Source organism: Lampris incognitus, chromosome 14 (assembly GCF_029633865.1).
Source record: "Lampris incognitus isolate fLamInc1 chromosome 14, fLamInc1.hap2, whole genome shotgun sequence".
Taxonomy (NCBI): domain Eukaryota; kingdom Metazoa; phylum Chordata; class Actinopteri; order Lampriformes; family Lampridae; genus Lampris; species Lampris incognitus.
The window spans coordinates 38,426,427-38,442,932 of record NC_079224.1 but is presented as its reverse complement, the minus strand read 5'-3'; the positions used below and the strand labels follow the sequence as shown (position 1 = coordinate 38,442,932).

Genomic DNA, 16,506 nt, shown 5'->3' with positions numbered 1-16,506 from the left:
TAGGTCCCCTTCAAAAGGAAAGTCCTTGCGAGCGCCGAGTAATAGCAAAGGCGGGACGTCGGCCAGTTAACTCTTAACGCAACGCGGACGCAAGTCAGCCGAAATGATCGGTAAAGTGATCGGTCAAAAATACGCTGCCATCGCCAAATCGTGGTAAGACGCTCAAATTTCCGTATCCGTGGAAGAAAACGGTCAGAAGTTAGTCAAGACTCTTGGCTAATGATAGCATCCCGATGTGTCCTCACTAACTTAGCTAGCTAGCCCTGCTGAGGTCGTGTCACAGGGACCGGTGTTCTGACGATTTATGCTGCCCTGTCGAAAAATGCTACCGTAGCGCGAATCGATAGCAGAGTCATCATCATCATCATCATCATAGCAGAGCCTAACCCAAACTTCGCCACCATGCGCAAAACTGTTAAGTACCATATCGAATTTCACTCGTGTTTCAGGTAAACAAATGCAAATGCTGTCATTACGCACGTATGTAAATGTGACAAGAATTAGTTTCGAACCTTTCTTTCCCAGGGGTTGAGTGTAATTACCGTTTAATCAACCACATTTTCCAAAGTGAGTTACAGGAACTTAAACTGAGTATCTCCAACATGTTCTTTTTCTCTACTATCGTCATTTATGGTTAGCCAGCTAAAGCATACTTAGACCAATGAGTCACGTTAAATTGTCATGGGAAAATATTGAATGCCTTAGTATAATTGATATTCAAAAAGTCACGTGCGAGATGGAATAAATATTTTAAGTGTTACATGGGAAATTACATTACATCATGGGAAATTATAATTGTATACAGTGTTTCACTTGTACAATTGTGTTGTGTTATGCATTAAGTGATCACTTTTAGTTACAGCTATCTAGTACTGGGTGGGACTCCCTTTTGCTTCCAGAACAGCCTGAATTCGTCACAACATGGATTCAATAAGGTGCTGTAAAAGGTTCTGTAGGGATTTTGTTCCATGCTGACCATAGCATCACACAGTGCAGATTTGTCGGCCTCACATTTCATGCTGCGAACCTCCTCTTCCACCTCATCCCAAAGGTGCTCAATTAGATTGAGATCTGGTGACTGTGCAGGCTATTGGAGTACACAGAAGTCACTATCATGTTTTGTGTCATCAGCTTGAGGTGATGCGTGTTTTATGACATGATGCATTATCCTGCTGGGAGTAACCATTGGAAAATGTAGACTGTGGCCATAAAGGGGGGCACATGGTCAGAAGTCATGCTTAGGTACACTATGGCATTCAAATGATGCTAAGTTGGTTTCAAAAAGTCTAATATGTGCCAAGTAACTAATCCTCACACGATTACACCTCTACCACCAGCCTTTACTGTTCACACAAGGCAGGATGGATTCATGCTGGTTATGCCAAAGTCTGACCCTACCATCTGCATGTTGCAGCAGAAATTGATGTTCATCAGACCAGGCAACATTTTTATAATCTACAGTTGTCTAGATTTAGTGATCGTACACCCACTGTAACCCTGTCTTCCTATTGTTAGATGACAGGAATGGAAGCCAGCGTGAGTTTCTGCTGCTGTAGGACATCGACTTCAAAGTTTGATGCATTGCGCATGAAAATCACAGGAGGTCGGTACTTTCTGAGATGCTGGAACCACCAAACCTGGCACCAAAAATCATTTTGTGGTCAAAGTTGCTCATGCATCTACCCCATTCTAATATTTGGCTGGACAACTGAACTTTTTGACCATCTTTGCCAGGTTTTTATATTTATGTACAGCTATTTGCATTAATAAGCCGGTATAGCTAATAATGGGGCCACTGTGTGTGTGTCTGTCTGTCTGTCTGTCTGTCTGTCTGTCTGTCTGTGCGTGTGTCAAGTCAAACTTGATTTTTTTTTTAAAAATGTTAGGTACTTTGATTATTTATTTATTTATTTTATATAGCACATTTTATACACAGGGCAACACACTGCTTTACATAATGTGACAATAAAATCGCAACACAATCATGAAAGTGCAGTTGCAGAAAATAAATATGCATATCAACAGATGTTAGTGCAGTTTTGGTGACAGGCATGGGCGCAAGTTCATGAATACTGGAATCATCCAGTGCTTTACCTGAGCCCCCATCCGTAGGGTTAGTGTTTGTGTCAGGAAGTGCATCCAATGTAAAACTGTTAAATCATTATGAGGATTGACAAGACCATATCAGCTCGGTTGAGGCTGTATATCGGATCGCTCAAGGCCCGGGTTAACAACGACTGCCATTGGTGCTGTGCTCTCACTGGGTACCGATGGAAACTATAAAATCCGCTGTGGTGACCCCTGAGAAACAGGGAACAAGCTGAAAGAAGAAGAACAGGTGTTAGTGCAGTTATACAGGAATCGGTGGAGAAAGTGCAAATATTAAACTGTACAACATACACACACACACACACCAAGGACTTAGCCATAGGCTGTTGCGGAAAGTAAGATTTTTAACCTGCTTTTAAAAATGTTCAGTATGGGGGCCTCTCTGATCCTCAGGCAGGGCATTCCATCTACTTGGGGTGTAAATACAAAAGGCAGCTTCCCCTGCTGTAGCGTTAGTACAAGAGATGGTTAAAAGACCACTGCCTTTGGACCCGAGCGTTCTTGCTGGTTTGCATCTAATAAGTATGTCTTTTAAATACTGAGGGGCGAGTCCATTTAAAGCTTTATAACAGAATTTTAAAATCATTTCTAGTTTTGATGGGGGAGCCAATGCAGAGACCTAAGAACAGGTGTATTGTGTTCATACTTTTTAGTTCCAGTGAGAGCACATGCAATTAACCGTTTGAATTAACCGAGTTGCTGTACAATTGATTTTGGGAGGCCAGTGAATAAACCATTACGGTAGTCTATTCTACTTGTTATAAATGCATGGATTAATTTCTCTGTCTGAATGGGATACAAAGCCCCTTAGTTTTGAAATGTTAAGATGGCAGAAGGCTGATCTTGAGATGATTGATATGACTCTTGAAATTTAGATCACCATCTATGATTACACTCAATTTCTAGCTTCACTTTTGCACTCCAGAGAACTAAGATGAGCTGCAGTTCTCTGTCTCTAAGTCTTTGCACCAGAAATTAGTATTTCTGTTTTGTCTTTGTTCAGTTGTAAAAAAGTTCTCTGACATCCATAGATTAATGTCATCAATACAATGTGTTAGGAGATGTATGGGATCTAAGTCTTCAGGAGATAGGGATATGTACAGTTGTGAATCATCTGCATAATTATGATAATTTATATTGCGTTTCCGTATAACGTGCAAGTGGAGTATATAGAGATTAAATAGTAATGGTCCAAGAGTCGGACCCCACACAAAATACCCACTTTGCCCGAGGCAAAGTCTCCAATGGACACAAAGAACTGCCTGTCCTGTAGGTAGATTCGGAACCAGCTCAGAATCGGGCCAGACAGACCGACCCATTTTTCAAATCTCTCTGTAAAATATCATGGTCAACAGTGACGAAGGCGGCACTGAGATCCAGGAGCACAAGAACAGATAATTTATTAGTCTTTTCATATGCAGATTGTTCACAGCATTGATAAGTGCTGTTTCTGTGCTATGGCGAGATCGAAAACCTGATTGATAAATGGGGAGAAGATTGTTTGATGTTAAATAGTTATTAAGCTGAAAATAAACTGTTTTTTTCAAGGACTTTGCTGAAGAATGGTAAATTGGAGACGGGCCCATAGTTGGTAATAACTGTCGCATCAAGGTTGCTCTTCTTCAGAAGTGGTTTAATGACAGCTGTTTTAAATGCTGCAGAAAATGTACCTGACTGAAGAGAGCAGTTAATAATTTCTAATACCACAGGTACTAAGCAGTTAAAAACGGTTTTTTAACAGTTTTAAGAAATGTGGTAGGGGGAGGATCCAAACAGCAGGTGGAGGACCTGAGCTGCCCAACAGTAGTATCTAGTTTCTTAAGGTCCACATGGTCAAAGGGAGACATGGTATCAGTGATGTTTCTGGAGAACTGGAGGGTTGGTTCACTTCTGGATCTTGAGGCACCAATGTTGTTTGTAATGGTAATAATTTTGTTATTGAAGATTGTAGTGAATTGCTGACATTTTTCAGTGGACAGCATCTCTGATGGGGTTGAAGATGATGGATTAATAAGTCAATCAACAGTAGAGAAGAGCACTTTGCTATTGTTAATATTTTTATTAATGATTTTAGGGAAGAAAGACTGGCCTGTTTAATTTCTTTGTTCTGGGTATACAGTCAGTCCTTATAGATTTCGTATGTGCATGCATATGTAAGCAATTTATTTCACATATTAGCAAATATTAAAAGTCCATGTGACAACTTGCCACAAGAGTAGCACCTTGGTAAGAATTCGCAACTGCAGTCTTACACTTGTCACACGTGTCACAAAGGGTAACAGGATTTTGCATTAAACGCATCGTATCCTGTGTGAGACTAACATTTCCCGGCAGTGTACTTACCAGTACACCAACGATTATAATAGACATTTGCAAAGGGTGTCAGCCGTTGCATCTCAAACAGTCCGATTATAACATTAATAACAATTAAAATATTTGACCGTAAAAAAGTTATCACATGGAGTGTAAACAAGCAAGTACAAGTAACAAAATACAAGTATAACTTTTTACACATTAGTGGATAGGGATTAAATGCCAAATTCATTAAGTGTATGTATATTAATAGGTGAAGGATTTTTTTTATTTTTTAAAAATATATCTTATATGTGTTCTTTACTATGCAGGGTCCCGACTCTAGCCGTATGGGGCACAATGGGAGGAGTAGCACTGGTCCACTTCACAGACTGGCGGGTGGTCTTAGATTATGTGCCTTACATCAGCGGCAAGTTCAAGAAGAATGACTAGCCATGCTCTGGTTAATCAAGGTACGGCAACGAGGTGTTAGCAGAAATACAGCGCCTTCAGAAAGCATTCACCACCCTTGGAACTTCTTCATGTTGTCCCCGTTTCACCTCCTCACTTTAATGCACTGAAATGTTTTCTGTCTCCCCTCACTAAACACAATTAATTTCAACACTTGAATGTTTTTTTTGTCCTGGTCTGTATGCTGGCGTCAGCATTTTGGTCTAGATGCGAGCGGGAAAGGCATGACTGGTTAACATCTTCTTGAAGGGAAAGGAATCACAAAAATCCAAACAGATAGAAATGAAGGCATAAGAGTTTGGTTTTGTTTTTGTTTTTTTCCCAGCTCATTAAACGAGAACTAGCTTCACTTTTACAATGCTTCTGAGCTGGAAAAAGCTGGCTTTAATTTATCGAATTTGAGGGCTGAATAAGAAAAATCACTCCAAGATGTTTTAAATAAAACTAATGGAGTCCAGGGGGGCGTTTAGCTGGAGCGAGTTCTTAGTAATCCAGCACCTGATATCCTGGAGGAAGCTAAAACGTTTCTGTAAAGAACACTTACAGAAGGTCTCAGATTTCGTCACATGGCTTCTTGCAAACCCCAGACATGACTCAAGTGATTGTCTTTCTCAGATGTGGCTTCCTTATAGCTGCTCTGCCAAAGGGACTGGGTCTGTGAAATGCTGAAAAGACAGTTTTTCCATTTTAGCCTATGAGCTGTGCAACCCCTGTGAGCATCGCAGCCAGTCTCCTGGTCACTTCTCTGACATTTTAACCTTTTTGCCCGGTTGCTCATTTTGATAGGACGGCCAGATCTCGGTAGTGTCTGGGTTGCGCAGTGTCTTTTCCATTTTGTCACAATGGACTTGACAGCACTCCAAGATAAGTTCAGAACTTTGCTTAGTCTTTTTATGACCTCCACTTTTCTTTTGCCTCCTAATAACTCCATCTACAAGCTCCATGGGCAGCTCCTCGGTGTCTTGCAACAGCAGGACTGGTCTGATCTGCTGTTTCAGTTGTGAGAACTCACCAGGTTGGTGGTGTTTTTTGTGCAGCCATGCAACTGGACACAGGTGGATTTGAAATCAACATAGGGTGACCTTGTTAATGTCTTTGGTGCGATCCCAAGAAAACTGAATAACACCTGACCCAGTTTATGTTGTTAATACGGAAGGGGTTAAAACCCATCCATCGTGTCCCTCGTTTCACTTTTACAGTATAGAGAATTACTTCTATGGGAGGAAGAAAAACACATTTAAGAATTTTAATTTCATAGTGAACCACAGCAAAACGAGAAATAACCAGTTGGGGAAAGGTAATTTCTGAGGTTGAGACTTATGTATTTAAAAGCTTGCTGTTTTAGGACATCTTTTCTATCATACTAGTGCTTAACCTGGAAGGGTAAACAGTCGAAATTGGTCTGGAGACTGGCAGTGTTGACTATTTATTCTATCCAACTTGTAGAAAGATGACTCGTCTCCAGAAAATGAAGTGGGATGCTGTCACAGTCACCTTGTTGTTGAAGTGTATCGATATATTGCTTGAATTTTTAACCAACAATGGTGGGGATCAAGGGATAGATACGGTTTTATGATTTAATCCGCAGTTGTTTGTCAGGGCAAGTTCAACATCCAAGCACTTTAGAAACCTCAAGACGCCGAATCCTAAGCGGCTACGATTGGAAAACTTAAGGTGGTATCTCGGTCACTTAAGTAAACTTGCCCTTGCTTCTGCAAATGCTTTATCTGCTTGCGAACGTATCGCTTTGAGATTGGCTCTTGATAAATGTGAATTTCTTTTCACTTCGTCACGAGCGCATGAGAGATTGTAGTTGTAGCAAGCCGTGACTCTGCTCGCTCATTGCTCATTTTTGCTCTGCCAGGTCAGTGGAGGTTTTGCGGGGCGACTGAAAATGGAGACGCGTGGCTGGAGTTGCCACAGAGGGGACCCTAACTGTGCCACAACCGCAGGCCTGGCTTACAGAGGTGCATGCATCATCGTCCTGACCATTAAATCTCACATCAACGGACTATCTCATCCAATGCCACCATATCCCTTAACTATGTTGGGCTCCTGTCAGCTCACTGATAATGTTGCTCGACCACTCATGGATATGGTGTTATTTCTAAACAATCACACAACGAGAAATGGACTTTTCTTTACTACCGCGTCATTTATCATATTCGTTATTTGGCTTAAGGTCAAATTTTCTCTCAAATTATTTAATCAGTCTCATGCAACACTGTCGATTGGATCAGGTTTTCAAGAACAAAAATGTATACATGAAATGTTTTAAGTCGCCATGGGTATTTATTTCACCTTTTGGGTCCAATAACTGCTTTTCAACTTGTTTCTGCCCTCAGTAATGTGTTTAGTCTCACATTTGTTCAGAAAGGCAAATTATACTAAGTGTAATCTCTATGAACAGATTCTATATAATCGCCACCAGGCGATAGTGCTAAGTGTTACCGAATGCACAATCATGGTGCATCTTGGATACAGTTTTTTTTTTTGGACTGGATTAATTCAGTTCATTAATGACTGATTTAATTCATAAATATCTGTTAAGGACACTGTAATAAAGAGTTTAAAGTTCTTACACTGAGTTTCTGTGTTGTCTCTTGCTGTCCATGCAGCTGACACTGAATTACCTATTCAAATGTTTCAAGCCAAAAATCCCACTGCAAAGGGTCTTCTGAATAGGACATGGGAGTTCATAGGCAAAGAGAATATCGTAAATATAATTTTTTAAAATCAAAGAGAGAATAAGAGGAACTGGAGGGGAAGACCAAGAAGCGGGACCTGGGGTCTGCTGGCCAGTTCCTCCACCATGGCTGCAGGCAGAAGGGAACCTGTTGCTGCCATGAAAATTAAACGGTGTGCAGAAAGACCAAGAAACCTGAGTTTAACACTTTATGAGGGAAATCTATGGAGCACGTATTAAATGACTTGTCAAGCCAGGTTTCAGTTTACACAACAGAAAGATAACATCACATGAGTGCTGAGCTGCAGCGGGAGAAGGCAAGGCGTATGCCCCGACTCTGCTGCAGCTCTGTCGATTAAGAGCGGTGGCTGTAGTAATGCGTTTATCTGTTAAATGAAGCTTTTCCTCACATTATATAGACCTAATAAAATTCACATTGAGCTGGGCTTCACAATGGTGCTGGGGCATGTAGGGGTCACGGGAAATGAGAGGGCGAATGGGGTTTTGAAACTAAAGGAAATCAGAATCAGTATTTGGCCAAGTATGTGTAGGCCTACACACACAAGGAATTGGGATTCCTCCATTGCTCTCCGTGTACTTACACAGAATAGACATGAAGCTAAAACAAAGACAAGGTAAACATTTAACTACTATGTACAGATATAGATGTATATTATAAAAACCTTTGTAGCAGGAAGACGAGTGCAATGGTGCAGAGTCTAAAGATGCTGGAATGATGAACAGGTTACTTTATGTCCATGAGGAAGGTGGACACAACAATATGCATGTATACAATATACAGTATGGGGGCGTCCGGGTAGCGTAGCGGTCTATTCTGTTGCCTACCAACACGGGGATCGCCGGTTCGAATCCCCTTGTTACCTCCGGCTTAGTCGAGCGTCCCTACAGACACGACTGGCCATGTCTGTGGGTGGGAAACCGGATGTGGCTATGTGTCCTGGTCGCCACACTAGCGCTTCCTCTGGTCGGTCGGGGCATCTGTTCGGGGGGGGGGGAACTGGGGGGAATCGCGTGATCCTCCCACGCGCTACGTCCCCCTGGCGAAACTCCTCACTGTCAGGTGAAAAGAAGCGGCCGGCGACTCCACATGTATCGGAGGAGGCATGTGGTAGTCTGCAGCCCTCCCCTGGATCGGCAAAGGGGGCGAAGCAGCGACCGGGACGGCTCAGAAGAGTGGGGTAATTAGCCATGTACAATTGAGGAGAGAAAGGGTTAAAAAAAAAGATATGTTAAAACCTTAAACTACAGGATGTATAATTACATGTAGCTCATTTAGTGTATAGTAATATATACAAATGACTGGCTTTGGCCCACCTGAAGAACGTCACGGGACACCTGCTGGACACCCTGCAGTTTGCCTACCACAGACATCAGGGCAATGGGCCTGTCGTCCTTCAGCCCAGTGATGGAGACTGAGTTGATAGTGGAGCGTTTGAATCAGGAGGGGCCTTCACACAGCTCCAGTGATCTGTTGAAGAGCCATGTGAAGATGGGGGGGCCAGCTGGTCTGCTCAGACTTTCAGACAGGAGGGTGACACACCGTCTTGGCCTAGTGCCTCCCTGATCTTCTGTCTCTGGAAGAGCTGACTCACATCCTCTTCACAGACCGTCAGTGCCGATGGGGAGTCAGGGGGTGCAGTTGGTTGTGTGATGTCTGAGTCGGGACGGGTGAGGGGTGTGAACGTGGGCTGATCAAACCTGCAGCTCAAGTCGCCAGCTAGCTGGAAGTTCTCTACAGTGTGGGGGGAGGTGATGTCCTGCAGGCCTCGCCACGCAGACCCAGGATCGTTAGCTGAAACATGTTTTTTAGTGTAGCCCCTATTGGCTACTCTGGTCTCCTTTGTCTGTGTTTCTGGCTTGGACAGGATCCTATCTCCACTCCTGTAGGCCTCCTCCTTGGCCTGATGAAGCCACCTGAGTTTTGCTGTGAACCAGCGCTTATTGATACTGAAGGTGCAGAAAGTTTTGGTGGGCACACAAATGTCCTCACAGAAGCTGATGTAAGATGTCACTGTGTCAGTATGCTCGTCCGGGTCTGTAGATGCAGCCTCAAAAACACTCCAATCATTGCAGCCAAAGCAGGCCTGAAGCTCCAGTTTAGACTCATTGGTCCATCTCCTCAAAGTTTTAACCATGGGCTTTGCAGATTTTAGTTTCTGCCTGTAGGTTGGGAGAAGGTGAACCAGACAGTGATCAGCGTCCCAAGGCTGCACGGGGGACACAGCGATAGGCATCTTTTAATATTGTGTAGCAATTTTTTTTTTGATCCCCCCCCCCCCCATTTTTCTCCCCAGTTGTATCTGGCCAATTACCCCACTCCTCCGAGCCATTCAGGTCGCTGCACCACCCCCTTTGCCGATCCGGGGACAGCTGCAGACTACCACATACCTCCTCCAATACATGTGGAGTCGCCAGCTGCTTCTTTTCACCTGGTAGTGAGGAGTTTCAGCAGGGGGGCGTAGCACGTGGGAGGATCACGCTATTCCTCTCAGTTCCCCGCCGAACAGGCACCCTGACTGACCAGAGGAGGCGCTAGTGCAGCGACCAGGACACAAACCCACATCTGACTTCCCATCTGCAGACATGGCCAATTGTGTCTGTAGGGACGCCTGACCAAGCCGGAAGCAACACGGGGATTCAAACCAGTGATCCCCGTGTTGGTAGGCAACGGGAATAGACCGGTACACTACCTGGCAGCCCCATATTATGTAGAAATATTAAAGTGGAATACTACTACTATGACTACTACTACTAATACTAATACTAATACTACTACTTTCAGCTGCTCCCATTAGGAGTTGCCACAGCAGATCATCCGTTTCCATCTCTTCCTGTCCTCTGCATCCTCCTCTGTCACACCAGCCACCTGCATGTCTTCCCTCACCACATCCATAAACCTCCTCTTTGGCCTTCCTCTTTTCCTCTTCCCCGGCAGCTCCATATTCAGCATCTTTCTCCCAATATACCCAGCATCTCTCCTCCACACATGTCAAAGCCATCTCAATCTTGCCTCTCTTGCTTTGTTTCCAAACCATCCAACTTGAGCGGTCCCTCTAATATACTCGTTCCTAGCCATGTCCTCCTTTGTCACTCCCAATGAAAATCTTAGCATCGTCAACTCTGCCACCTCCAGCTCTGCCCCCTGTCTTTTTGTCAGTGCCACTGTCTCCAAACCATATAACATAGCTGGTCTCACTACCATCTTGTAAACCTTCCCTTTAACTCTTGCTGGTACCCTTCTGTCACAAATCACTCCTGACACTCTTCTCCACCCACTCCACCCTGCCTGCACTCTCTTCTTCACCTCTCTTCTGCACTCCCCGTTACTTTGGACAGTTGACCCCAAGTATTTAAACTCATGCGCCTTCGTCACCTCCACTCCTTGCATCCTGGCCATTCCACTGTCCTCCCTCTCATTCACGCATAGGTATTCCGTCTTGCTCCTACTGACTTTCATTCCTCTTCTCTCCAGTGCATACCTCCACCTCTCCAGGCTCTCCTCAACCTGCTCCCTACTCTCGCTACAGAGCACAATGTTATCCGCAAACATCATAGTCCACAGAGACTCCTGCCTGATCTCGTCTGTCAACCTGTCCATCACCATTGCAAACAAGAAAGGGCTCAGAGCCGATCCTTGATGTAATCCCACCTCCACCTTGAACCCATCTGTCTTTCCAACTGCACACCTCACCACTGACACACTTCTCTCATACATATCCTGCACCACTCCTACATACTTCTCTGCAACTCCCAACTTCCTCATACAACACCACACCTCCTCTCTCGGCACCCTGTCATATGCTTTCTCTAAATCTACAAAGACACAATGTAACTCCTTCTGGCCTCCTCTCTACTTCTCCATCAACATTCTCAAAGCAAACATCACATCTGTGGTGCTGTTTCATGGCATGAACCCATACTGCTGCTTGCTAATCATCATCTCTCCTCTTAACCTAGCTTCTATTACTCTTTCCCATATCTTCATGCTTGTGGCTGATCAACTTTATACCCCTGTAGTTGCTACAGTTCTGCACATCGCCCTTATTCTTGAAAATCGGTACCAGTATGCTTCTTCTACTCTCCTCAGGTATCCTCTCACTTTCCAAGATTGTGTTAAAAAATCTAGTTTAAAAACTCCACTGCCATCTCTCCTAAACATCTCCATGCCTCCACAGGTATGTCATCAGGACCAACTGCCTTTCCACTCTTCATCCTCTTCATGGCTGCCCACACTTCCTCCTTGCTGATCCACCGCATTTCCTGATTCACTATCTATCCCTACATCATCCAACCTTCTCTCTCTCATTTTCTTCATTACATCAACCCCTCTAAGTACTCCTTCCACCTTCTCAACACACTGTCCTTACTTGTCATCAGCACATTTCCATTTCTATCCTTCATCACCCTAACCTGCTGCACATCCTTCCCAGCTCGGTCCCTCTGTCCAACCAATCGGTACAAGTCCGTTTCTCCTTCCTTTGTGTCTAACCTCTCATACAACTCACCATACGCCTATTCCTTTGCCTTTGCCACCTCTCTCTTTGCTTTACGCTGCATCTCCTTGTACTCCTGTCTACTTTCTTCATCTCTCTTACTATCCCACTTCTTCTTTGCCAACCGCTTCCTCTGTATAATTTGCTGTACTTCCTCATTCCACCACCAAGTCTCCTTGTCTTCCTTCCTCTGTCCTGATGACACACCAAGTATCTTCCTAGCTGTCTCCCTCACTATTTCTGCAGTGGTTGCCCAGCCATACAGCAACTCTTCACTACCACCCAGTGCCTGTCTAACTCCTGCCTGAACTCCACATAACAGTCTTCCTTCTTCAACTTCCACCATTTGATCCTTGGCTCTGCCTCCACTCTCTTCCTCTTCTTGGTCTCCAAAGTCATCCTACAGACCACCATCCGATGCTGCCTAGCTACTTTCTCCCCTGTCACCACCTTGCAGTCTCCAATCTCTTTCAGATCGTGCCTCCTACATAAGATATAGTCCACCTGTGTGCACTTTCCTCCACTCGTGTACGTCACCCTGTGTTCCTCCCTCTTCTTGAAATATGTATTCACCACAGCCATATCCATCCTTTTTGCAAAATCCACTACCATCTCTTCTTCCACATTTCCTCTCCTTGACACCATACCTAACCATCACCTCCTCATCACCTCTGTTCCCTTCACCAACATGTCCATTGAAGTCCGCTTCAATCACCACTCTCTTCTCCTTGGGTACCCTCTCCACCACTTCATCCAACTCACTCCAGAATTCCTCTTTTTCATCCATCTCACACCCAACTTGCGGGGCATATGCTCACATAACATTCATCAATACACCTTTGATTTCCAGCTTCATACTCATCACTCTGTCAGACACTCTCTTCACCTCCAGCACACTCTTGATATACTCTTCCTTCAGAATTACCCCTACCCTATTTTTCCTCCCATTTGCACCATGGTAGAAGAGTTTGAATCTACCTCCGATACTCCTGGCCTTACTCCCCTTCCACCTGGTCTCTTGCACACACAGTATGCCTACCTTTCTTCTTTCCATCATATCGGCCATCTTTCTCCCTTTACCAGTCATAGTGCCAACATTCAAAGTTCCGACTCTCACCTCCACACTCCTACCCTTCCTCCTCTCCCGCTGCCTCTGGACATGCCTTCCCCCTCTCCTTCTCCTTCACCCAACAGTAGCATAGTTTCCACCGGCACCCTGCTGGCCAACAGTACCAGTGGTGGTCATTGATAACCTGGGCCTCGACCGATCTGATATGGAAATCTATTTTATGATCCGCATATTTAATTTAGCAAAGATTTTACGCTGGATGCTCTTCCTGACTCAACCCTCCCCTTTTATCCGGGCTCAGGACTGGCACTAAGAATGCACTGGCTTGTGCATCTTCAGTGGATGGGCTTAAAGTGGAACACAAATAGTTATTTGTATTCCTCTGGGTGAGGTAGAACAACACAGTATTAAAAATAATCTGAGGTGGAGTTTACTGGCAGGAAAAGAAGCAAGGAAGGCTCTGTATCACCATTCAACTAACCATAAAGAAGAGAACTGGTCAGACATGATGTGTGTAGCAGGTACAGTGAGGCAAGATCTCCACTTTTAATTTAAAGTCCATTCTGGGTGCCAATGAAAAGCAAAGCTGGGTGACAAAGTTTTGGAGTTTCTGCGTTCCTCTATATGTCGCCTATACTGAAGGATATACACACAGTATCTACTGAGGATGCGTGAATATGGCAGACATTTGTGCTGCTTGTCTGCTACCTTTCCATTTGAGTTATTCATCTTGCTTACTTTGATTTGTTGTTTTTATTCACATCTCTGAAATAGAGTAGAATTACATCAAGTAGAATTATTCATTGTTCAGAAACTGTTTTATTAGCTGGTTAAGATTGCACATTGGATTCAATTTGCTGGGACATAGAAACACATAGGTTAGACCATTCTATTATAAAGCAAATTTTATATCAACATTTGATACATTTGGCAGAGTAATTTAATGAATAATAAGGTATCTTCTGAGAGCAAAAAGCCAAACTAATAAATTCTCAAATAGGAAAGAAAATCAACATAAAATGGATCACTAGTTATTTGCATAAATTGAGTGTTGCACTGGTAGGTAACAATAACAGGAAGATATGAATTAAGTATAACACTGACCTGAGCAGCAGGGGTGTTATGCAATATGAATCATATAACAAATGTTAACTATGCAGTTGTTGCAAGTTCAGCTAAGCCTAAGGAAAAGTTTCAAAAAAAGTAAAGTAAAAGAGTTGTCTGAGAAGTGAATGAAGATGCTGGCTACCACCAGCCCGGATTTAATGTCCATCATTGTGCACTGTGGTGCAGAAAGGATGTGAGGCAGGGGTGGGGGGGTGCACTTCAACTGTGAGAGGGATGCTATTCGAAGGAAGAAGCTATTCTTATTCCTGATGTTTTGTGTGTTTGTGTGTGTGTGTGTGTGTGTGTGTGTGTGTGTGTGTGTGTGTGTGTGTGTGTGTGTGTGTGTAATTGTGTGGTATACTTCCCGAAAGAGATGCTTTTAAAAAAGTGATGGCTAGATTTTGAGATGTTGGCAATAGTCTTGACCTCCTGGCTCTGGAGTCACAAAGGATCCAGCGGCGTGAAATACCAGCAGGGTGAGGGCTGGTGTGAGAGAATAATAATCATTGCACCTTTCTATCATCATACTTTGAAAACTTTTCATGATCAGTAACCATGACTCAGTGTTTTATTACACCAATGCCCATACTACCACAATGTGCTGTCGATCTCCACTTCCGTGAAGCTTTCCACTAGGTGAATAGACAAGAAAGCCACTTTATTTTTGTCATTGTACAGTTGTTTGGTTACAATGAAATGTGTCTTCTGCTTTCAACCCATCCTGTTGTATAGGAGCAGTGGGCAGCTGCAGCTCCCGGGGACCAACTCTGCTTCTTTTTTTCCTATTGCCTTGCTCAGGGGCACAGGCAGGAGTATTAACCCTAACACGCATGCCTCTTTGATGGTGGGAGGAAACCGGAGCACCCGGAGGAAACCCACGCAGACATGGGGAGAACATGCAAGCTCCGCACAGAAAGGACCTGGGACGGCCTGGGGTTCAAACCCAGGACCTTCTTGCTGTGAGGCAACAGTGCTGACCACTGGGACAACAGTGCTAACCACTGAATGTATCCTTGACTGTCTATCGTGTATCCCCATCTTATCTCGGATGTCTAAATCTGACCTTATGTGTTTGTAGTCTCCTTGGGAGAGAGAGAGAGAGAGAGAGAGAGAGAGAGAGAGAGAGAGAGAGAGAGAGAGAGAGAGAGAGAGAGAGAGAGAGAGAGAGAGAGAGAGAGACACAGGGTCATTGTGATAGTAATGCCACTAAATTAATAAATCACTGAATCATTGTAATCGATCATGAAATGCATACAAAGTACATTAATAGAAAGGTGCAATGATCATTTTTCTCCCGCAGCTCGTCTTTCCCGCTTACCTGATGATGCTGTGCAGTCTTGGTGACCTAAACCAGGCAGCCATGAAGACTGTGTGGGTGGACTAGGCGATGACCCCTCGTAATTGAGGTTGAAAATGTTCATGCCGCAAGAATGCATCCCCTGTTGGGCCGTTTGAGTGTGGTGTTTATGTTCTCCTACTAAAGTCTTGGGACATTGTGGTTCCCAGGATTACTTTTTGAACTATTCCACAGAGGAGACTGCTGATAAATGATGAGCAACAGTAAATAAAAACCACAGGGAAAAAAAAGAAGAAAAGAGAAGAGCACCAGGCGACAGGCATGGGCGCAAGTCCATGAATACCGGGACGGCATCCAGAGCTTTACCTGTGCCCCGTCCATAGGGTTGGTGGTTGTGTCAGGGGGGGGGGCATCCGATGTAAGATTTTGCCAAATTATGATGCGGATTGACAAGACCATACCGGATCGGTCGAGGCCCGGGTTGACAAAGACCGTCATTGGTGCCGTGCCCTCACAGGGTACCGATGGAAACTATGAAATTCGCTGTGACGACCCCCGAGAAACAGGGAACAAGCCGAAAGAAGAAGATGTAAATTTGCACACACGTGGACTTTGACTCCGGTTTCGTGGCTCACAGCGTCCTTGACATGTAATAACAACTCAACAATCTTCAGATTATATACACAAAAGATTGAACGCATACGTCATAATTTTACATATATATTTTTTTTCATTTACATGCGTAAGATAATTAGGGTATTACAACAAAAGGGGGTCCCTGTGATATGTATCGCAGATAACCTCGCGTTACTGTCGAGACGTCGGCGGGATTCACCTTCGGAACTAGTTTACACGGAGCGTTGCGGATGGGTTGCCACGCTCAACACGTTAAAAAAAAATGTTGGCGGAGTGATCTATTAAAACTAACGCCAGCGAGCGGAGACAGCTGACAGCGCACGGA

The 16,506-nt window shown here is 44.1% G+C and overlaps 1 protein-coding gene across 1 annotated transcript; it reads left to right on the top strand.

Annotated features, from left to right (window-relative positions):
- The first annotated feature begins 16 nt into the window (after positions 1 to 16).
- On the top strand, positions 17 to 7,453 carry LOC130124122 (cytochrome b-c1 complex subunit 10). Its single transcript, XM_056293539.1, has 3 exons — positions 17 to 153; positions 4,734 to 4,874; positions 6,737 to 7,453. The coding sequence occupies exons 1-2, from the start codon at positions 104 to 106 to the stop codon at positions 4,852 to 4,854; spliced, it is 171 nt and encodes a 56-aa protein (XP_056149514.1). The 5' UTR covers positions 17 to 103; the 3' UTR covers positions 4,855 to 4,874; positions 6,737 to 7,453.
- The last annotated feature ends 9,053 nt before the right edge of the window (positions 7,454 to 16,506 follow it).